This window comes from Tenebrio molitor, chromosome 1 (genome assembly GCF_963966145.1).
Source record: "Tenebrio molitor chromosome 1, icTenMoli1.1, whole genome shotgun sequence".
NCBI classification, from domain to species: domain Eukaryota; kingdom Metazoa; phylum Arthropoda; class Insecta; order Coleoptera; family Tenebrionidae; genus Tenebrio; species Tenebrio molitor.
In genome coordinates, this window is record NC_091046.1 from 20,614,517 (window position 1) to 20,640,052 (window position 25,536).

Sequence of the window (25,536 nt, forward strand, 5' to 3'; positions counted from 1 at the left end):
GTTATTTGTACCACAATGGTTTTTTGATTTTGGCACAGCGTTTAGGTATTATTATCGTACTTACTACGTACATTTATAGATGAATAAAGTAATTGGTAGCGACTGTACCTTATACCTACTTACTACCAGCTAATGTTATCAGTTTGATAAGAAGTATCTCTTCTTGGAGAAATATTTATTTCAATTAAGGTACTTCGTTACCGTTCGGATAATTTATTATGTTACGCATAAAAAAGAACTTCATGTCACATACACTCCCCACAACAATAATTATAATTAATTTGAACTTTAACTTAATTTTTTTTTTGTTATCCTTCCGAGATGGAATTGTATAAAATCCATATTGCACATATCAACATAAGGATAACAAATGACTGCTTGGAATTTTGTTTGGTACTAAAACATGTATTTTTATAAACTAAAATTGACCCGTCCAAAGATTTTTTTGAAAAAAAATTTGTTTAATTTTTATTGAATTTATTCCATTCTTTTGCCGCTCACTGTAGAAGTGCTTTTGTTTTTGTTATTATTAATCTGATGTGAGATAACTTATACCGGGACATTTTTTTAACTCTGAACATAGTCCATACTTATTCCCTATGTTCAATTTTAAAACACACAGATCAATGCATTGTGAGTTGCTATGCAACCAACTATACCGAACACCAGAGATTTTGAAATAATGTTAAAAATTGTTCCGTTTGATGGAATTGGTCTATCATGTGTTGCATTAGAAATGTCACGCACATTTCTAATGCTCTGATTGGCATAGAATAACTGCATTATGTGTATTTCTTTTTCAAACAACTTGACCATTTTGTTAAACTGTCAAGTACTTATTTTCGTTACCTTGGTTATGTGATTACATACATGCATTGACCTGTGTTTTTTAAAACTGAACATAGGGAATAAGTATGGGCTATGTTCAATCTTAAAAAAATGTCCCGGTAGATTGGAATTCACGTTTTGTTTCAGAACAATGTTATTATTATTTAAACACATTTAATATATCGAGCGATCCATTGAATTTGTTATTAAAGTTGGCGCTGGAACTGAAGCCGTAGGTCTTTTTGAATCGATATACTTATTTGTGTATAAATTAATGTTACAGTGGAGTATGAAAAGACAGTTCTTGATTAAAGTATAAGCCACGTGTCTGATAATCAGCTTTGTTTAAAAGATTTTCAACTGTAATTATAGTTTTTTCGACAGTGTTTTTGAAACCTTGGTCAAAGATTGGAGAGCCTAAAAGAGATAAACTTTCTCGGTCACAAATTTTAATACCTGGTGCTAAATTTTGAAATTCCTTTATGACTTGTAAATCTGTATCTCCAGAACAGCAAAACAATTCGCATTTGTTAAAGTTTAATTCAAGACCAATTTTTCTGGATAAATTGATAACTTTCTTAAAGTCTGACAAAACTACTTCTGGGTAATCAGCTAAGGTTTCATCATCTAAATACTAAATATTCAGGTGAGAATCCAAAGATAAAATAATTGGTTGAATGGCAAGACTAAAAATCATAGGACCGCAAGGATCTTCTTGCTGGGCTCCAACAGAAGAAGAATTTAAATTATCACCGAAAAATAAAGTTGAAAGATTCCTATACCATCGATAAAAATAAGGGTAAAGAAGTGGGGTATGACATTGCACTTCTTTTAGAATACAGTCCCGTTCGACTGAGTTAAAGGCGTTTTTGAAATCTAATTTAAGAAGAACTGTGCCATGGTTTTGGTCGTTATTCACAAAGGTTCGTGTGGTATGAATTGCTGGCTTAGTTGCCACTCCAAGTTGGTGTGGACTGTGGAGATAAATACGAATTTACAATATTACGACTTTGAAAACAGACTAGCTTTGAAGTCAATCTTCGTAAACAGTTTCCTATAGCGATTGGTCTAATTCCTCCATCTCTCTTATGAAGGGCATAAAGACCCACCATATAATAAATGACAAATTTCTGAAGGAAGTTGGCCAGACAATAAAAAGTTTTGTTAAAGCTCTTAGTACCCGCTGACCTGGTTCACCCGCCGATAAAGATATAATATCTTTCAAATATTGTGGTCTCATGCCATCTAAACCTGGTGAAGAACTGGCAGGAAAGGAATTGATAAATAACTTCTCGAACGTTTTGCTCATTGACTATTAAAGAAAAGTCTCCTGATTTGAAAACGTCTGGGAAAAAAAGTTCGCGAGATGGTGATGGATGAGTCATCCGAAGACAATAATTCAACATCGGCTACTTTTGCTTCCACTTTCTTAGCTAATCATAAAGTTGAACGTTTCTTAGAAACAGGTCGTATTTGAGAAACTTCAAAATTAGAAAGATTTTCTTTTATACCTATGCTTATTCAATGACTTATCAGATTTCTCGGCTACATTGAGAGCTCTATAGGAGAAAAGCAAAAGATTCTCAAAGGATTTAGTCGAAAGACAATTACATATTAATAATTGAGCTTAACTTATCTGCAGCTAAATGTCTACAAGCTTTTGGTAATCTTCTAATAATTGGTAACTGATGTTTTAAGTTAATAAGCAATTTTGTGATTGAAACGGTTGAAGAAAAAGTCGAAGAAGTTGGTAGATTATTATTGATATTATACTTATCTAAGTGAATTTTCGATCTGGTATTATCCTTAAAAGATTTTTCAAGACATAAAGTACAATTTAATCTTTTCGGTCCACTATAATGACTATCTTATTATTGTGTTCAATTTTTGTCATTTTATACATACAGGCTGTTTGATGAAAAACGCCTCAACCCATAACTTTTTTATTTATGACCCGATTTCAATAAACTAAAAAATCAAAGATATGGTTTTTCAAGCGCTACAAAACAGCCATAAAATATATTTTTTTGGCGTTATCTTCAATAGCTAACGATAGGCAACTTTTTTTTTTTAAATAGACAAATATAGTTTTTTAGGCTTGGTCGGGTAAGATTTTTTTTTCTGAATCTAATGATGTATTGAAAGTAATCATTTGGTTCATAGCTAACTGAAAAAAAAAAACAATTTTTTGTGGTTCAGCTTATTATAAAATTTTTAAGAGTGCCGTGAAAAACAATCGGAATACAAAGTACGATGAATGTCATCTAAACGTCAGCTTAGAAGTTTTCATCTGCTTTTATAAACTTTTTTTATTTAAGTATAAAATAACATTGTCAGTCATGCAGGATAGCAGTCATTTGACTATTATTTTATGTTCGAGTGTAATAAAAATCATAATTAGTCAAAAACAAAAATTTAATAGAAAAAATAATAATAAATTATTATTCATGTTTTCCAAGAAAATAATATTAAAACTCTTCAAGATTGCACTTGAAGATTTTCAAACTCACACTTGACATTTGTTGCTATTTGTATTCCAATTGTTTTTCACGGCACACTCGAAAATTTCATAATAAGCTGAACCACAATTAAATTTTTTTTTTTTCAGTCAGCTATGGACCAAACGATAACTTTTAATACACCATTAGATTCAGAAAAAAATACTTTACCAGACTGAGCCTAAAAAACTACATGTCTCCATTAAAAAAAAAAAAGTTGACTATCGGTAGCTACTGAAAATAACGCCAAAAAAATAAAATTTTATGGCTGCTTCGTAGCGTATGAAAAACCATATCTTTGGTTTTTTTGTTCATTGAAATCGGATAATAAATAAAAAAGTTATGGGTTGAGGCGTTTTTTATCAAACAGCCTGTATACAAAATTAGTTTTGAAAAAAATCACTGTTTTTAGTATTGCCTTAGTATCTATGATATTTCTGCTAATGTGAAATATGTATTTAGATCAATGGCCAACTTACCCCCTGCTGCGGGTGTATCTGAATCCTCATCCCTGTATTCGTTATTTTCTTCTTCTGTAGCCATAATTTGCACTATCGGAATTTCTGAAAAAAAAAAACCATCTAATTACATATACAATCCTAAAAATATTGGGCCGTATCACGACACCGTTTTAAAGTTGCCGATAAATAAATTCTTGAATGCACCACGGCGTCACCGAATGATTACGCCCATCCAACGATATCCATCTCTCGGGCCAAAGTCCTCGAGCTGGATTCATCGTTCTCCGAGCGTAATCATCGTTGTAACGCCCTTGGTGGATAATAATAATTAATATAGTTATTTATGTATCAAGGGCATTATGAAGATGTTTATGTTCGAGGACAATCAGTTTGAAAGGTCGAGGGCCGCCAGGCCCGAGAGTTTTTAAGTTGCCCGAGAGCATAAACATCGAGTAATGCCCGTGGTGCATACAACGTTTTATGTTTCACTGCATTTGAATTTGTGAACATTTAAAAAAATTATAAATTGTGAACTTGATTTTGCTAAATTGCCTAGTTTGCGGTGGCTCGTATCTATGACAACTTGTTTGAGCGGGCGTAATAAGCGGGCATTATGATTTATATGCCCTATGCATTATAGCCTACTTAATATACCTCGTTGTCAAGGTATAAAAAACAAATAATGATTCAGTAAAACATAAAAATTATTTTTCCGACGACCACTATGAAAAATGCGTAAATTCGCACAAATAACTATTATTGAAAGTTGGCTATTGCATGCAAATAGCGAACCCGTGTGCAATGAAACTGGTTAGCCAATCAGATATCTTCTAGCCTGTGCGCAATGAAATCATTGCACACAGTTGTAGTAACCATGGCCACCAATGTATGTTTTGTCCGCAGCTCTGTCCAATAATATTTGAAGTTTGAAGGGATGCCGAATATTAGCGTTTTTTTTTTGTGGTCGTCGAAAAAATATCGTGTATACCACGTGTTGAAAATTCGATTTCACACTCGTTTGCTTAAGCCACGCGCCTACGGCTTGTGGCTCAATTCTGCAAACTCGTGTGAAATCTTTCATTTTCAACTCTTGATATACAATATACTATTGTCCGATGCGACGATCCGAGTTCTCATTTTTCAACGGTTGCTATGAAAATCGTCTACGTTAACCAATGAAATCAACGAAAATCTTTCGTTGCTAGGTGACGGCTGTTCATTTTTAACCTAGATTAATACGTCTGGTATCTAGATGACGCAACAATAGCTGACGTTCCTGATCTTGTTTTTGAAAATTTCAAAAGAATTATCAACACGGCCAAGGGAGTATAGGTCTACATATTAACCCAAATAAATGTGAACTTTTTTTTTGTTCTGATACTGTTGATGAAGATGTCTTAAGAAAATTCAAATCGCCAACATCAGAAATTCTAGTAGTAAACAAAAATAATTTAGAATTACTTGGAAGCCCAATTTTTGAAGATGGTTTTGATTTCATTACCAAAAAGAAAATTAAAAAAGTTTTTCTTCTTTTGAAAAATATTGAACAAGAAAATTTAAACTCGCACACGGCTTACTTTTTGGTAAAAAATTGTCTCCTTGTTCCAAGATTAAATTTTTTACTTAGAACATCTCCCTTCTGGAAATTTCCTAATTGTATTAAATCAATAGACAATGCTATTCGTAACAGTTTACAAAAATTTTTAAACATCAAGTTTAATGAAAATCAATGGACTCTTGCTTCACTTCCTATTTCGAATGGTGGTCTTGGTATTAGGAAAATTGAAGATATCTCTCTCCCAGCCTTCCTTGGTTCAATACATGGTGTTCACGACCTAGTCTTTCAAATATTACCAAAAACGGACAAAAAGGTGCTCATTTTGCTGAAGAAGCTATTAGATTATGGATTGAATTAAATGGTAAAACATTTCCAACGGAAACATTTTTACAAAAAGGCTGGGATATAATCATTACTAAAACAACGAGAGGGTACGAAATTGCCGGAAATTTTCGATCTCATTATACGAGTATTTGTTTCGACGACAATTTCCACGAGTGAGCGTAGCGTACAAGTGGAAATTGTCTAAGAAACAAATACGCGTAAAATGGGAGAAAAATTTCCCGCAATTTCGTACCATCGAGTTGTATTCGGCATGACAATTCCACGAAGGAAAAAATCATTTTCAAATTTTACAAATTTTTTTTAATTTATACGTATTCTTATGAGTCTTATGACTCTCAAAGCGTTAGTTAACGTAATTGAAAACAACAAAAATTTTACTGTGGATCAAAAATGATTGTATCAAAATTCGAGGAAGGAGGAGAAAATTACAGCGATAATTTTAGGAAGGTGGAGATGATTACAGCGACAATTTTTCGATAATTTTAGGACCATGCTAAATTATCGTTCCTAATTGGTCCAATGATTCAAAATACTACAAGCTGATTGGTTGAAATTTTCTGAGTGGAATTGTCAATACAACAAGAATAATCGCCAATGAAATTCATCTTTGTGATAAAATTGATTTAGCTCGTTTTCTTGCCGCACAAAGAAAGGAATCCAATGCTTGGCTTCATGCCTTTCCTTCAAGAAACATCGGTACTTTTATGGATAACAAGATTTTACAAATATGTGTAGCAAATCGCTTTGGTTGTGAAATTTTTGAGAAACATACTTGCCATTGCGGCTTTAGAGTTTCAAATTGTGGCCGTCACGGACTTAGTTGTCCTAAAAATAAGGGCAAATTTTCAAGACATTCGAATCTAAATCAAATTATCCAGCGAGCCTTAAGTTCTATCCACATTTCCTCCTCTCTTGAACCATGTGGCCTCTTGAGAGACGATGGTAAAAGACCTGATGGTGCTACACTCATTCCATGGAGTAAAGGTCAACGCCTAATATGGGATGTAACATGTGTTGACACTTTGGCTAATTCTTACATAAGAAAAACTTCCATAATTGCAGGATCAGCTGCCGAAGAAGCAAGTAAACGAAAACATGAGAAATATCAAAATTTAAGGTCTGCAAATTATATTTTTAAAGCATTAGCTTTTGAAACGTTAGGTCCATGGAGTTTGGAATGTAAAACATTTATTGATTTCATTGGTGCAAATCTTATGATTGAATCAGGAGATTCCAGAGCAAAATTTTTCTTCTACCCAAGAATCTCATTGGCAATTCAACGTGGAAATGCTGCAAGTATTTTAGGCACTCTACCTTATGTAACTCCACTTGAAGAAGTGCATTGTTTATGATTTATATGTATACATTTAACTATTACTTGTTTATTAAATTTTACTACCTTTAAAAAAAATCTTTAAGTGTCATTTCCTTAAAAAAAAAATCGTTACGTAAACTACCAATTTTTTTTAATCAGTGGTTTAGGTAGTAGGAATATCTACCAGAAACAGAAGAAATAATTGGGGGTTGTCATTAAAAAAAAAGGTGTTGACGTCATTGCCCAAAAATTTTTTCAACACAAAATCGACCTCTCCGAGCGATTTTCTTAAAAACATCACATAAGTGCTTATTCACAATGGACATAAGCTTGACATAAGCACATAAGGCATAAGAAATTCGTGATACATGCAGTGGATATACTATTTATTAATTTTTACGTAACTTATGAGAAGTGACCTCAGTGAACAATTGAACATTATTGTAGGGTAGGTACAAAAAGGCATGAAGAATCATATTCGAGTTATATGGACACATAAATTATTTTCCAATTGCCCAAATTTACAAATTATTCTTAGGTATCTCTTATGTATTTCTTATGTCTTATGTCCATTGTGAATAAGCACTAACGCTATTATGAATTTTGTTCCATACTTTATGTTCACACTTTATACGGTGTGATCAAGAATGACTGAGTCTGTTGGTAACAATGAAATTTGGCGAATTTGACGTTTATCATCAAAAGGTCATTTCTGTAATAGAATAAATATACCCGACATAACCTAACTTTTTTTTAATGTCGTCTCAAGTTAAAAAATTCAGCCAGGGCAAATTACGAGAACAAAAACACAAGCACATTTCAACTGTTTCATTGCCAACAGACTCAGTCATTGTTGATCACGCCGTATTATAATATACTAAACTCTAAATTTCAAAAATGTCAGGAGTTTTTTGAATAACAAGATTTGTACATAAAAATTATGTGCATTGTGAACAGGTCCCTTAAATTACGTCTGAATTAATACTACATATAATCTATTTCATTAAAAAAAAAAACAATAAGTTGCCATGCTTTAAATTTGTTAAATTGGCAATACTGAGGAAAGTAGTAGTTATATTTCATTTCATGTTGGTTGTAAAACTTTTTTAACGAAATTTGAAATGCTATATTGCAAGATGATTCTAAAACAAAAAGTAAATAAAGTTATCAATAAATGTCATTTCGACGTTTTTCTAATTTAACAAAGGAATAATTTAAAGGGTTTACTACAAGTGCATAATGCCAAAAATTGTGTCTTTCGAGACAAAACGTAGTGTGTTGAAGTGGCTACACATATTTTAAATTAGATACGCCCGATCTAAGTAGCGATGCGATTGATGGACATCTTCAATGTCAGAACAATTAATTTGCATTCGATTAAATCCTAAACTATATACAGTATAACTTCGACCATTCGGACACACTATGGTTCTCTATTAATTTCTTTTAATACAGTTTCAATCGATTCGTAAAAAAACGTAACATAAGTATGGCAACATTGTGACCTCAAAATTTTCAAAATTCCTAACCAAACTTTTCTTCAAATATACAGGATGAAATCTGTCAGATTGTCATGGCCAAGCATCGTTTTTTTAAAGTTGGAATACATTATACAGTGCGTTAGTAAAGTTCGGAATAAATTCGATAAAACTGTAAGTATTAATTTCTGAGAAAAATCCTCCAAGGGGTCAACTTTGTTTTTAGAAAGTACATATTCTTCAATACTTTACTTGTGTTGACACCTTTTCATCTCCTAGTTATGACGTCATCAATTTTTTTTTTAATGACAGCCCCCACTTTTTTCTTCTTTTTCTGATAGGCCTTTCTAGTACCTAAACGATGAATTAAAAATATTCATACTTTATTCACGATCTTTTTGGGACCGAGGTGGCTATGACCATCTAGTGATTTTGTTGGCAGTACATCGGTGTGATAACTAAATTCCCTAAAGGAATTGTGTTAGGTTAGGTTGCTTTCAGTTTAGGGTTATATTTTCTGAATAGGTACATTGTTGCCGGGTCTCTTAAATCTGGTCTGTCCTTTTTAAATTAAATTAAATCGTTTAATAGAAATTGTTATCGTAATGAAATTATTTTGGCAATTTTGACTGTTCCTTTGACGGAGAGTTAAATTATTTTTACACACTTAATAAATCATTGAGTTTCTTACGAATATTAAAATAATAAATCTGGCAATGCGGTGGCAAGAAAATGTCGAACAGACACTGACAGAAAAAAAAATTGCATCCATTGCATCACTGAGTCAGTTAGTCCAACATGAAAAGAAAAAAATCATAGCCAACTCGGTCCCAAAAAGATCGTGAATGCCTAATACATAAAGTTCATTCAGCTTGGATTTTCCCTGTAAAATTGTTGTCATGTTGCAAACCTGCACCTCTTTTCCTAGTCATTTCCACATTATCGTGTTAGAGCGATTTGACGTCTTTAATTTTGAATCTTAGTTTGACATGTGAATAAAGTCACAGATTTTTTCATAAAATTCTATTCCTATCCCATGACTGGTTAATTTTACCATGGCGGAAAGAAAAAAGAAGGTTTTATTAACAGCTAATTTGAAAATTGCCTTAATTAAATGTGGGCAAGAACTAAAAAATGCCTATCTCGACCTAACCTCTACAGTCTACGCATGACATGGTTACTTTATTAGCCCGTATTGGCGACATACACAACTAAAATATCATTGAAGTAAATATCACACTGCCAAAAAATTAAATAATTTGACCTTGACGAGGAAAATCCAACGTGAATGAACTTTAACAATTTTTTTGAGAAAATGCCAAACTTTACTCCAAAAATTTAATTTAATTTTTCTTGTAAAAATTTTAATTGGCCTTAAAAAAACAAACAAACATTTAAGGTTACCAATAACATTCAACGCAATGTTGGAACTGCCTCCCGCCAACCATTTAGCGCTTACCGACACTTTGTACACTGCGCTCAATAATGTCAGGGCTTATTTGTTCCATTTCAGCGCGAATTCTCTGCCGCAAATGTTCTAAATTGCTTGTTCCATTAAAATAAACCTTCGATTTTAACTAAACCCATAGAAAAAAAAAATGTTTACCTTAAAAATTAAATTAAAATTTTGAATTATCAATTGTCATTTTCTCAAAAAAATTGTTATGTAAGGTACTAACTTTTTTGCTCATTATTTAAATAGTACGAAGGTTTATCAGAAAAAGAAGAAAAAAGTGGGGGTTGTTATTTAAAAAAATTATTGATGACGTCATACTTAAGAGATGAAAAGTTGTTAACATAAGTAAAGTACTGAAGAATATGCGTTTTTTAAGAACAAAGTTCACCTCTTCGAGGATTTTTCTCAGAAATTAATACTTACAGTTTTATCGAATTTATTCCGAACTTTACGAACGCACGGTATGTATGGCTTATGGAATATGTATTTCTTAGGCTTATATCCATTGTGAAGAATAAGCACTTACCGCAAATTCCAGTTTCTCTGTTCTCTGTTGACCGCAGCTTTCTAGATTTAAAGAATGAAAATGTTGTTCTTTTATCTCTAGAATTTATACAAATTACTCAACAACATTATCACAAATTTATTATTTCCAACAAGAATTATTAAAATAAAAAAGACAAAAACAAATAAAACCAAATGATCTGATGAAAAACTTGTCAAAATGTGGAGCACGTTACGCAGCTTGGTTATCAATTTATGACAAATACAGTAGGTAGTAAATTCCAACGAAATAAAATCTCTAAAATCATTATACAAAAAACATTATAGGGAAAACATATCAAACATAAAAACTGTTAGAGTTTGGCAATTTTACCCTTTGGTGTTGCCATGTGTTGTGTTTTGTAGTAGGTATATAATAACAAAACAATTGTACTTTTGAGTTGTCATAATAAAGAATTTCGTGTTCGCTGATCCTGTATTGCTGATTCATTGAAACTCTCACAGGTTATGGGCCCAGTACAAACAGGTTCACGATTAATTGAAATTTGAAGACTGCTATCGCGCAAAATCTAACGCAATTTAATGGAAATGAGTTTCACAAATTCGACAAGATTTGAAATGTTGAATAAAAGCAATTATGATACATGGAAGATCCAGGTAGAAGCCCTTCTTATCAGGAATGATACTTGGTCGTATGTATCCGGCGAAAAGCCTAAACCCGAAATTACCGGTGAAGGTGAAGCTCGTGCTGTCACGGAAGAGGAGCAAAAGAAATGGATCGCCGCCGATCGCAAGGCAAAATCAGACTTAATCCTCGCCATGAACGCATCGGAACTTAGGCAGATTCGCAGTTGTGAGACTTCGCGGGAGATATGGATGAAACTAGAATCCATATATGAATCCAAAGGACCGGCACGCAAGGCAACGTTATTAAAACAATTGACACAACACAAGATGCGCGAAGATGACGACGTTCGTGAACACGTAGCAAAATTTATGGACACAGTCGATAAATTACAAGGAATGAACATCGAGATAAATGGTGATCTGTTGTCCATCATGTTGCTATATAGTTTACCTAGTAGTTTTGAGAATTTTCGATGCGCTATCGAGTCCAGAGATAGCTTACCTAACGTGGAAAATTTAAAGGTGAAGATTGTCGAGGAGAATGACGCACGGAATCAGAAACTTGAAGGAAGTTCAACCGGCGGTGTCATGTTCTCCAAACACTTCTCAAGGGATTCGAACACATCAAAAGACAACTACAAGAAACAAGACGAAAGATCTTCGAAACCAAAAATTACCTACAAGTGTAATTACTGCGGTAAACGTGGTCACAAGGCTGCTGATTGCTTCAAAAAGAAGAGAGAAGAAAACCAAAAGGCTGGACTTGTTCATGAAGCTTATTTTTCGGGGAAAACTAACAATAAATGGTGTTTGGACAGCGGATGTACATCACACATTTGCAACGACAAGGAGTTGTTCATCAATTCAGAAAAAGCTCAATGCCAGCTGAAATTGGCAAGTAACGCAACAACTCAGGCAATTGCGAAAGGAAGCGTGAACATACTAACCTCCGTCGGAAATCAAGCAAAGAAGATTGAATTGAAAAATACTCTGTATGCTCCTGATTTCAGAACAAATTTGTTGTCAATTGCGAAGATCGTGGACAAGAATCGTGAAGTTCTTTTTACGAAGAATCGGGCATTCATCCAAGATCGTCGTGGACGTGTCAAGATGATAGCAGATCGAGATGGAGACCTATTCTATCTTCGAGAAAACCACCAAGAAGCGTGTGCTACATCTGTCACTATGACATGTGACATTTTTAGCAATTGGCATCGACGTTTTGGTCATTTAAATTTCAAAGATTTGGAAGTAATGATGAAGGAAAATCTCGTTACTGGTGCGAAATTAAAAGGCGCTGTGAGTACCAATAACCCATGCAAAATTTGTATCGCTGGCAAGTTTGCTACCGCCCCGTTTCCAAGACGCCCTAATCGATCCTCAAACTTGCTGGACATCGTACATACAGATGTATGCGGGCCTATGAGAATTGAGTCTAAGGGTGGTGCTCGTTATTTTGTTACTTTTACAGACGATTACAGTCGCTGGACTCAAACGTATCTGATTCGGAAGAAATCCGAAGTAGCATCAAAATTCAGAGAGTACAAGAACTTTGTGGAAACACAATTGGAAAGAAAAATCAAAGCAGTTCAATCAGATAATGGAAAAGAATATTGCAACAAGGAAATGGACAAGTTTTTCCGAGACTTTGGTATTCAACGTCGTTTGACTACGGTCTACAGTCCTCAACAGAACGGTTGGGCAGAACGGAAGAATAGAACGCTGGTAGAAGCTGCCAGATGTATGTTATTAGAATCTGGTCTTCCTGCATCATTTTGGGGAGAAGCCATAATGACAGCAAATCACGTTCGAAACAGATGCATCTCCAAAAGTATTGACGGAGATATTCCCTATGAACGTTGGACTGGGAAGTCTCCAGATGTTAGTCATCTACAAATATTTGGTTGCAAAGCTTATGTTTTGGATAAATCAACTAATCGAGGGAAGTTTGACTCGAAAACTGTTGAAGGAATATTTGTTGGCTATTCAGATTATCCAAAAGGGTATCGAGTGTGGATACCGTCAGAGCAAAAAATTCGAATTTCGAGAGATGTCAAATTCTTCGAAGAATTCAAAAGCAATGAGTACGAAGATATAATCTCAAGCGAAACTTTAAATGGAAGGTTTAAGCTCTCCGCTGTATTGGGCAATATGGATCCTAGCGGAAGAGGTGATATTGACATTTGTGGGGGGGAAAACAGTCCAGAAGAGACAAAGGCTCCAACTGTCAATATGCAAGAAATTCCATTGATGCAAGAAAATTTCGAAGAAGACGAAATCGCAGGTGAGATAGTCACTCCAGACGAAGAGATCGAGAAAATGGATGACGCAATCAAAACCAAGAGGGGTCCGGGAAGACCTCGCAAGATTTTAACTGGAAAAGTTGGAAGACCGAAGAAACGGTATCACATGATCTATAATCAAAATCTTCCTGTTGTAGTCGACAGATCGAACATTGAACCAACTTCGAATGAAGATCCGCGATACGAAGAGATAGACTTTGTCATGGCAGCATCTGAAATTCCTTTTTCAGAAGCTATCCACGGTGCAGATAAGGACGAATGGAAGGATGCTATCCTATCTGAGATTAAGAGTCTAGTCATCAACGACACATGGGATGTCGTCGACAAGCCAGATCACGCCAAAGTAGTGGGTTGCAGGACAGTTCTCCGCAACAAGTATGCAGCTGATGGAACCTTAGACCGACGTAAGGCGAGAGTAGTGGCTAAGGGATTTACTCAGAGACCCGGGATTGACTTCCATGACACGTTTGCGCCAGTTGCTCGTTTAAGCTCATTGAGGTTGTTGGTGGCCCTAGCAGCTAAATACAATTTGAAAATATCGCAGCTAGATGTAACAAGCGCATATTTAAACGGTAAAATAGACACGGAAGTTTTTATGGAAAAACCCGCATTGCTCAAAGAAATGCTCCAACGAATCATCGATGAAGAAGAAGATGATCATACACTTGTGAAAAAAGCTAGAGTTATGTTGAGAGATCTTCAAGGTGAAAATAAAATTTGCAAACTTCGTAAGGCTCTGTACGGGTTGCGACAAGCAGGTCGACAATGGAACTACGAAATAGATAAAACGATGAAAAGAGCAGGACTTGTTCCAACAAATGCAGATCCGTGTGTGTACGTTGACAAAAACACGAGAACATTTGTTTTGATCTACGTGGACGATATATTAATTATCTCCGGAAATCAGGAAAGAGAAAGGCAAATCAAAGACGTTCTTTCCAAAACTTTTCGTATCAAAGATTTTGGTTTAGCAAAATACTGTTTGGGCATTCAAATAGAGCAAAATGAAAATGAAATATGCCTGTCTCATGCAGGATATATCCGGGAAATCTTGAAGAGATATCGCATAGAAGATTGTAAGCCCGTTTTGACACCGCTTGCAGTTTGATCTAAACTTTCTGAACTTCATTCTGAAGATGACAACGAAGATACAAATTTTCCTTTTAGAGAGCTAATAGGAGCGCTTATGTATGTTGCAGTGGGGACTCGTCCAGATGTATCACATGCTGTGAGCGTCCTGAGTCAATTCAGAAATTGTTACCGCAAGAAACATTGCACAGCGGCTAAGAGAGTTCTTAGATATCTGAAAGGAACCATCGACAAGAAACTCATCTACAGGAAGAATCAGGATAATTTAACCTGCTACGTAGACGCAGACTGGGCGAACTGCGAGATTGACAGAAGATCTTACACGGGATCAACTTTCATACTCTCCGGCGCTGCTTTCTCCTGGGAATCCAGAAAGCAACGAACCGTCGCATTATCGTCTACCGAAGCCGAATATATGGCACTCAGTGATGCATCCAAGGAAGCAGTTTTTCTAATTGGTTACCTCAAGGAATTGGGATTTCAATCACTAGCAAACGTTGTGGTTTTTAACGATAATCAAGGTGCTGGAAAATTAACCGAAAATTCCGTCTATCATGCAAGATCGAAACATATTGATGTTAGATACCATTTTATTCGCGACGCAGTGAAGAAACATCCCATCAAGATCCTGTACCTACCGACCGAGAAAATGATAGCAGATGTACTAACGAAAGCCTTATCCAAAGACAATCATGCCAGATGTATTCTTGGATTGGGACTTCAATCCGACAACACCTCAGCTGTAACTTGAGGGGGGGTGTTAGAGTTTGGCAATTTTACCCTTTGGTGTTGCCATGTGTTGTGTTTTGTAGTAGGTATATAATAACAAAACAATTGTACTTTTGAGTTGTCATAATAAAGAATTTCGTGTTCGCTGATCCTGTATTGCTGATTCATTGAAACTCTCACAAAAACTTGTATAATAGTCCAGTCAATATAGAGGTGGTCCCGATATAACCTGTCAAAAAATTCTGTGTAATTAGAAGGATCTAACAAGTTCGGAAAACCCCTTTTTATTAGGTCCAAAATAATGAGGATAAATGAACCCCTATCCAAAGCCATTCGAAGCTGCGGTCCACAAAAACACGTACTTAGTTAGGAATTAATTGTTGGTGTTTGTAGGGATGACAGTATCTAAGCAACCATACCTGAATCGTTTGTGACAAATCTGACAAATTGAATCAAATTAATGACATTTATTGAAAACGCTGTACGCTGTGTACCTTAATTAAAGTTATTTCGGTACAAAAGCCGATTTAGTAGCTTGAGATAAATGATAAATAAATAATAAATAAAGTGGTGTTCCTCAAAGTGTAAATAAGTGCAAAATTGTGGAAGAACTGATTGTCTTAATTGTGGTTAAACAGTCAAAATAATGTATTGAATAAATTATAACTAAAGTCCATTCAAAAATCAAAAAACCACCACCTGTTGCTTTCGGTTGGTAAAATTTAAAAAACCCTAGGTAGATATTTTTTCATACTATGTTGGTAACTATAAATTATGACATTTATTTGATTCAAAATAAAATTCAATTACTTTGAATTTCTTTCATATTGTTTTATTAGCAGCACGTTTCATTTATTTATTGATTCTTATTATTTTTACTTGAACATGCCCAGAAAAACAAGACACTTAATAAACATTTAACCTCGAAATTACAAGTCTCACCAAATTTTACACTAGACAGGCTTGCCGGAAGTAATTGTCGAGGAAAATGCGACGTTGGTGGTTTTTTGATTTTTGAAATTAATTACATTTTATATACGTATTTTCTACTTTAACTAAGAATAAATTAACAAAAGTTAACTGTAAAATAGATTAGAAAAAATATTTTATAATAAATATTCTACGTGCCTTCCATTGGCATTTATACACATTTGAGTACGCTGGTACCAATTTTCATTAACAGAATTCAGCATTTCTGGATTGTTACGAATCTGGTTCGCAGCGTTTGCTATGCATTCCCGGAGTTGGCCTTCTGTATTTATTTCAACTTCGTACGCCAAATCTTTCGTGTAGCCCCAAAAATTAAGACCCAAAGGGCTTAAATCGAGGATTAGGGACGCTATCGTAATAGAACCAGTCAGAACCAGCCTCACATAAACGCAGATGTAGCTCCACAAAAGTACAACGAGACGGAAGGACTCCTTCAGGAAAACGCTCGTCGTATAGCCGCATTGCCGTTCTTGAATTACCACGTGCTTCGCCATAGAGTAAATACAAATCAGAGTATTCTTGTTTTGTTAACTCCATAACTTTTTGTAGGATTCGCAAATTTAAAATCAAACAGATGTCATAGGTGTTACAGGTGCCGTTGCTAAAGAAATTGCAGCCAAGTAACCAGAATTACCTTTTTAAAACCGATTAACTCATTAGCGCACAGCAAATTTTGACCAAAATTTCAATTATTTTTATTTCGAAAACGAAATAGCTATTTGTGTATTAAGAGCGCAAAGTGATACACTGTCGATTGAGAGATTTTCTCGAAATCGACAATGTACATTTGCGCTCGCAACACACACAAGATTTTTCCTACAATCGCAACTATGACTACTACATATTATTTTATTTGGACCAAATCAATGTAATACCTTCTTAAAATCAGAAACTAATTATTCACAATATTGATATTAAAAGTACAATAATTACGGTTTTTGAAAAGTAATCCATGCTCTGGAAGTGTACATTCTTGTTCTTTTGCTGCACTTATAATTTCGGGAGGTGTACACGAAAACGCTTCCTCAACAGTTTCCCTTCCTTCTACAGGCTTTTGAGCAATATTTTTTGTAAAAACACAAAGAACACCGACACAAACTCACACAACAATTCTTTCTGTTTATGCGTTGTCACTAGTTACAATAATCACTGGACATCTGATTTTAACAAAAAATTCGAAGAGCGAGCGTTTTGTATATTTTTTCGCGCGTGAGCGACAAAGTGACAGTCCTCGGAAAACGTCAACTTTGCGTTGTCAAATGCAAGCGCAAAGACCTACTTTCTACATCGATTGTAGGAAAAAACTTTTATTAGAAACATTTTTTGTGTCTGAGTTCTACTAATCGTCACCTATTACTGGATTTCTTTTGGCAGGTTATATCGGGACCACCTGTATACATCCGACCTTGCAAACGGTAGTTCTAATTTTTTAATATGTTGTTTGGGCCTCAGCCAAGAGTAAAAAACCAAATTCGCAACTTCCAAAGACTTGTGTGCGTTGCGTCGTAGCCCAAAAACAGCTAAATTTTCGCACTATTTTCAGTTTTCAGTTTTTGCTCAATATCTCCTAAGATATGAGTCTCATAGAAAAAGTTGAACTTACCTTTTTTAAACTAGATTAAGGGCCGGTTTCACCAACGCTGATAAAGTTAACTGTAGGTTAAAATGCTTCGTTACTGCGGTTACCTATTGTTACAACAATGATTTCGTACATTTTAATCTGCAGTTAAATTTAACTCATGCTGGTGAAACCGACTCTAAATTGACTACAATTTGACGCCTAAGCGAACTTTGTCCATCCAGTAGTTTGCGAGATACAGCAAATGTTGGGTATTTTTTTCAAGAAGTGAAATTTTTTTGTTTACGTCTCTTATTTTATTAAATGTCGTCAAAAATATTCCTCCAATGAGAAAAGTCATAGGTGATGAATTTGAAGTATATTTATTTAGCTTTAAACAGAGATCTGACGGGCACCTGCCTGGACCTGCAGGTCCAATGCTTCTCTCAAAAGTGGCATATAACCGAAAACTTCGAAAAATGGAATTTTGGGAAAAATCAATTAAAACAAGTTTTGAGCGCATCAAACATCACGTATGTATAGGGCCTATAAGAAATGCCTGTACCGATCAAATAAGTTATTTTAACATAATTTAGTATGTGTGGTTAACAACTTAAAGGGAGTCTACGAAGTTGTGGTGAAATATTGTCGTCAGCGCCAGATTCGTTCTGGTTGTATGGAAAACCGTCGAACACCCCAAGATGCTCGTTGGAAACGGGTTCATGGAGCAGGTGACAAGTTGTCTTGATTTTGATCACTCAAGAATTATTTTTCTCTCATTCATCTGCGCGCTTTAATTTGAGCTCCGACGGACACCTGTTCTCGCATAAGTTTACCATGAACACCATTCCTATGGTCCACCGTGCTAGCACACTGGTGGAGATTCCACGCCAATGTATTAATCCGCCGTAGCTTTTCATAGATCACATCAGCTTCTGCTTAATTATCAAATCTGACCAGAGGCCGGATCAAAACTTATCGGAACATCTTAAACTCAGTTGGATCCATTCGCTATACTAGAGCCATCATATCTTGCAGATATAAGTGGGCACTCTTTGCGTAGAAATAGTGCCCAGCGCAATGAAAAAAAGGTAGCATTTTATCGATAGTATACAGGTGAAGGTTCCAATCACCCTCACGCTCTGCCTGGATGAATAGTTTTACGAGAGTATACATGCGAAAATATTACACCCACAGTTTTGAATTGTCCATTTTGAACATTTGTTGCATTCTTTTTTTTTATTTTTTAGGACGTAGGATTTGAAAATATTAGGAAACAAATAGTGCGTTGTATTCTTTGCGAAGTGGGCTTTCAAACGATGTGTCATTTGGCATACCCTTCCATTTGAAAAAAAAAGTTAGGGGTGGTTGCGTGCTTCCGGGAGTAGATATGCAAAAACCATATATGCGCCAAAATATGGGCAGGGAAAAACAAAAATTTTATTCCAGTTAAAGTTTCCACACTGTATATAAAACTAAATGTCTGTTGGTTGGTTTGTTTGTTTTGTATGCAAATCTACAGTTTTACTCCAATTTTAATAAAATTTTGCACACATGACCTTCAAAACAGGGGGAAAATTACTGTCTACTTTATAAGAACCAACTCCTACTACCATTTTCAACCTTCTTGAGCACAGAGTTTTTTCGAGTTGGAAATCGGGTTTGCATGATATATTCAGGTGTTGTTATGAATAATGCGGCGTTTCGCACTATATTAATTTACTCGACTGAATAAATAAAACGTGTTGGATGAGATTCTACATGTATTGGTCAGCTCTCTACGATAGTTACAACAACAACCCTTAAAACTAGCTATGTACAAGGTATTTATGTACAGGGTGCAGGTACCCAGGAAAAACCCTATTATGCGCACTCGGCCAGAGTGGCTGGTTGGTCCCAGGTGCTAGACAGATGGGAAAAACCCGGCGCCTTTGCTGTCTCCGACATATTTCCCCCTTTGAAAGATGTGCTTTCAAAAACAAAGAAAAACAATAAACTTAATTCTAACACTGATGATCCGTAACGCGATTTAGGCACTGGTGTCAATTGGCAGTACACACACTCGCGACACCGATCGTTTTATCAGTCCACTGCTTGTCTTTATCAAAACCACTCTGGTGATTTTGTCTTGTCCGGGAAACAGTTGCACAATTCGACCCGTCACCCAACGTAATGGAGGAAGATTGTCTTCTTTAATTAGGACGAGTTGACCAAGTTCGACGTTTGCTTGAGGGGACTTCCACTTGGAGCGCTGCTGCAATAAAGATATGTACTCTTTGCTCCATCTTGTCCAAAAATGCTGCCGGAGCTGTTCGATCCGCTGCCATTGCGTCAGACGATTTGATGGAACCTCTTGTAAATCTGGATGTGGGAATGACGTCATGGAATCCCCGATGAGAAAATGACCAGCCGTAAGACCGGATAGGTCGTTTGGATCGTTGGACATGGGAGTAAGAGGACGGGAATTAAGGATTGCCTCTATTTGCGTCAATACAGTTGAAAATGCTTCGAAAGTTAGATGAGCGTCACCTATTACTCGTTTCAAATGGTTTTTTAGTGATTTGACGGAAGCTTCCCAGAGTCCGCCAAAGTGTGGGGCTCTAGGTGGTATGAAATGCCATGTAATTTGATCGTTTGCCAACGTGTTAACAATTTTTTCCCCGTTTATTTGATTTTTGAACAATTGCTCTAAATTGTGTAGTTCGTTGTTGGCTCCCACAAAGTTGGTACCATTGTCCGAAAATAAATCAGTGACTATGCCACGACGCGCAATGAATCTTTTGAGAGTTGCAAGAAATGCATCTGTGGTCAAGTCACTCACCAATTCAATGTGAACCGCTTTTGTCGTCATACACACAAATAGCGCAATATATGCCTTTAAGAGTCGTTTGCGTTTATAAACTCCTTCTTTAATTATGAATGGGCCTGCATAGTCCACACCACTTTTGATAAACGGTCTGCACGGTTGTAATCTGCAGGCAGGTAAATTTCCCATTACAGGTGTCATTGCTTTGGGGTTGGTGCGATAACAGGAAATACACCGTCTTAATACTTGCCGAACACTGTTTCTACCTGATACAGGCCAATATTTACACCGGATAGCGCTTAAAGTAGCCCCAGTACCTGCATGCATTAATCTTTTGTGTTCTTGTTCTATTATTAATTTGGTAACATGATGACTACCTGGTATGACTATGGGGTGTTTTTGATCTAAATTTACGTTTGAATGTCTAATCCTTCCACCAACACGAAGGATGTTGTCTTTGTCAAGAAATGGGTTTAAGGATAATAAATTACTTGATTTATGGATTTGCTTGTTTCGGACAAGTTCCTGAATTTCTCCTTTGAATTCGGTATTTTGAATGATTTTTATTATGGTGGTCTCTGAATTTGCTAACTCTGCAGGTACAAGCGGGCCGATAATTCTTTGATCCTTTTTGCTTTTACAATTATTTATAAATCTTCTTAAATAGGCTGTGACGCGTTTCAGTTTGTTATATGTAGAAAATTTAAAAATAAGATTGAATTCATTATCGATCGTTTGTATTGCAAGAGAAATTGTTGTGGATTTTTGTTCAGGTACGTTTTGGTCGTTCATTGTTGTGAGTGAGGTTGGCCAATATTGCTCCGATGTTTGCAAGAATTGAGGTCCATTTAACCATAATTCAGATTTTTGTAACTGCGAAGGATTAAGACCTCGTGAAATGATATCCGCTGGATTATCAGAAGTAGGTACATGTCTCCAAGTCGCGTGGTTTGTTAATCTTTGTATTTCCGCAACTCGATTTGAAACAAATTGTTTCCAACGATTCGGAGACCCTGCAATCCAAGCTAACGTGATTGTTGAATCGGACCAATAGATTTCGCGATCAATGTTGATCGTTAATGAGTCTTTCACCCGTTTTGAAAGTTGTGCCAATAATACCGCGCCGCATAACTCTAATCGCGGAATCGAAATTGTTTTTAAAGGTGCAACTCGCGATTTTGCACACAATAATTTAATTCCAATATCTCCTGATTCGGTTATTGATTTTAAATAAATGCAAGCACCGTATGCACACTCGGACGCATCACAGAATCCGTGAACTTCAACTATTTTGGGTTGGTTACATATAACATGTCTGGGTATTACTATTTTGTTTAGGTTGATTAAGTCTTTTTTGAATTGAACCCATTGGGTATGAATATCGGCTGGAATTGATTCATCCCAATTTAACTTAAGTTGCCAAATTTCTTGTAAAATTAACTTTGCTACTGTAATACAAGGACCGACAAGACCTAAAGGATCGAAAATCTGTGAAATTTCAGATAAAATTGTGCGCTTTGTGAATTTTTTGTTTGAATTTTCCTTGATTGTATTATATTGAATCAAATCCCGCGAATGATTCCACTGAATTCCCAACGTTTTTGATTGAAAACCATCGGATAAAAACGGTATTTGCGTAGAAGTTGATTCTGAGGTATTTGTAAGTATTTTATCGCTATTTGACGTCCATTTTCTTAAATTGAAACCCACGGTGGCCAGTACTGCGGTGAGCTTATTTCTAATTTGTACGACTGAGTCTATTGTTTCTGCACCTGTCAAGAGATCGTCAACATAGAAGTCATTGTTTATAATATTACTTATAACTGGATCGTTTTGAAAATGATCTAAAGCTACTTGGTTTAGAGATCGTATGGCAAGAAAAGGTGCGCTACTTGTACCATACGTGACCGTGCTTAATTTATAAACTTTGACCGGTTGCGAAACGTCTGAACGCCAAAATATTTTTTGGTATTGTTTTTGATTGTCCTCTATCAAAACCTGTCTATACATTTTTTCGATGTCTGCTTTTATTACAAATTGATGCTGTCTGAATCTTAATAAAATATTGAACAAGTCATTTTGCAAAGGAGGCCCTACCATTTGAACGTCATTTAATGATAATCCTGACGACGTTTTTGCTGACCCATCAAAGACTACCCGCAATTTGGTGGTAGTGCTATCCTCTTTAAAGACTGGGTGATGAGGAAGATAATAGCCGTCGCGGTTATCTACTTTTGCTTCTGACATATGACCTAATAATTCATATTCTGTCATAAATGCGTGATACTGTTTTTTGAGTGGGGCATTTTTTTCTAATTTCCGTTCTAGTGCATAGAATCGCTTTAATGAACTCCTATAAGATTCTCCTAATTCTGAAACATTTGACTTAAACGGTATGCTTACAATTAATTTACCGCTTTCGTGTCGTTTAGTGGTCGCAATAAAATGATTTTCACAAAGTGTTTCTTCTTCCGATAATGCAGGTTTATGATTTTGGCAATCTTCAATTTCCCAAAACTTTGAAATTTCATTGTGAATTTTTTCATGTATGTTGATGTTACTTAAAAAGGTGTTGTTGTGAATGTTTGAATAATTAGGGATTGGTCCCGAAATAATCCATCCAAATTTTGTTTTTTGTAACGTGGGCTTGTTTTTCCCCAATTTTATTTGTCCAATACACAAAAGATTCCAAAATATGTCAGAGCCCAGCAATAAGTCAATTTCACTCTTCTGATTAAATAATGGGTCTGCTAATTGAATGTTCTCCGGTATGTTTAAATGAACTGAATCAAATCCGCTAGATGGCAGATTTTCGGTCACTTTCCCCATAACTAGACAAGATATTTGGGTTTCGAACTGCATGTAATTTGAAATTAAATTAATGTCTGTTTTATATTGCACTTGGGATTTGCATTGATTAATGCCAATGATAGCTGAATTTATTTTTGTTAGCTTTAATCCCAGTTTTTTGCAGCAATCGTTCGATATGAGGTTACATTGAGAACCCGAGTCCAAGAGTGCTCTACAATTACGAAATTGACCACTCTTATCTCTTACTTGAAGACACACTGTTGCTAATAAAATCTGAGATGAGATTGTGTTGGTGCATGAATGATTTGACACTATGTTTGAATTTAAATTCTGATCGGAATTATTACTCTCTCGTGGAGATTGGCTAATTTTTGCCTCTGGCTCATCGTTCGATTTTTGATCAAGATGTAGCAATGTATTGTGCTTTTTGTGGCACTTGCGGCATCCAGACCATTTACAGTTGTTCGTGTAATGATTGGCCTTTAAACAATTTAGACAAAGGTTTAATTTTTTGACGAAACTAATTCTGTTGTTAATTGATGAATTTAAAAATTGCTCACAATGATACAGAAAATGTGATCCTTTGCATGATGGACAGACTAAATTTTTTGTTGAAACCATGCAGTTGATATTAGGATTTTTTACAGATTTGTTTACATTAGTTTTTTCTAATAATTTTGCCCTTTCAATGAGAAATTGGACCAACATGTCTACGGGAGGACATTTTTTGTTAATAATGTGACGCTCCCACTCGCGTTTTGTGCCGTTATCTAATTTGCTACACATTAAATGAATTAACAGCCTATCTTGTAGTTTGTGATTTTCATCATCTAGATTTTCTATGGCTTCTAAATGAATTGACGTATCGTCAGCAAGTTGTCTCAAAGACAAAAAAGACTCTTTTTGAACTGGTGGCAATTCAAATATGGATTTTATGTGTTTAAGGATAATGCCTTCCTTATCTTCGTAACGATCAATTAATTTTTTCCACGCTGTGTCGTAATTTTTGTCTGTGATTGCAACTGCTTGAATTACGCGTGCTGGTTCTCCACTTAAGGCGGCTTTTAAATACTGAAGCTTGTCGACGTTTGATAGTGCGTTATTATGATGCACTAACGACTTAAATGTGTCATGAAAATTTGACCATGCATCAAACCGTCCATCAAAAGTGGGTAATTTAATTTCAGGTAATTTGATTTGAGGCATAGATTGATGTTCTGATTGAATGGATGAATTTTGAATGTTACGAGGGTCAACTATGTTTTTTGATTGTTTTTTAATTATTTCGCTAGCCCTCCCTAAAACTCTATAGTAATGGTTCTCAAAATTGTCTCGTTGTGATTCGTTTTCTAAATCGTTATCTTCGCCCAAATCTTCGATTTGCAATTGAATGTCTTCGAATTGATCGAGTAATTGTAAACAATTATTATATCGAAGTTCTAACTCGCTAGCATCATCCGTTTCCAAATTAAATTTGTTTAAGCGAGTTTCAAACCGAGTAAGAGCTGACTTTACAGCGGTACGTTTTTTGATCAAAGCGTCCACCATTTTGATTTATGTTACGAACTGTATTGATGCAAATAGAATGATATTGCTGGAGTGGGATAACGAAAATGGGACTTACTGACTGGAATGTTGTTGCTGTTGATTGTTGTTGTTGATTGTTGATCTTGATTGTTTCTCTTGCACAACCGGAGATTTTTGCAGTTGTTTGTTGGGATTGTCTCACCACTATTTGTTGGGATTGTTTCGCCCTGCTTGATCCACTTGTTTCTTGAATTTCGATGATTGGGAATGTTGCACCACTTTTTCACTTGATTGTTGGATAAATCGCTGATTGGGATTGTTTCACCACTTTTTCACTTTTTTGCTGAATTTATCCGGCTCGAAGGACCATGTTATGAATAATGCGGCGTTTCGCACTATATTAATTTACTCGACTGAATAAATAAAACGTGTTGGATGAGATTCTACATGTATTGGTCAGCTCTCTACGATAGTTACAACAACAACCCTTAAAACTAGCTATGTACAAGGTATTTATGTACAGGGTGCAGGTACCCAGGAAAAACCCTATTATGCGCACTCGGCCAGAGTGGCTGGTTGGTCCCAGGTGCTAGACAGATGGGAAAAACCCGGCGCCTTTGCTGTCTCCGACAGGTGTCATAGTTACATTTGGT

At 35.6% G+C, this 25,536-nt stretch overlaps 1 protein-coding gene across 1 annotated transcript in view; it reads right to left on the minus strand.

Annotated features, from left to right (window-relative positions):
* LOC138141582 (netrin-1-like) overlaps nucleotides 1-25,536 on the minus strand; it is a 227,892-nt gene that overhangs the window by 46,171 nt on the left and 156,185 nt on the right. The window contains exon 4 of the mRNA XM_069062318.1: nucleotides 3,806-3,889. Coding sequence (XP_068918419.1) covers nucleotides 3,806-3,889 — 84 coding nt within the window. The remainder of the gene's footprint in view (nucleotides 1-3,805; nucleotides 3,890-25,536) is intronic.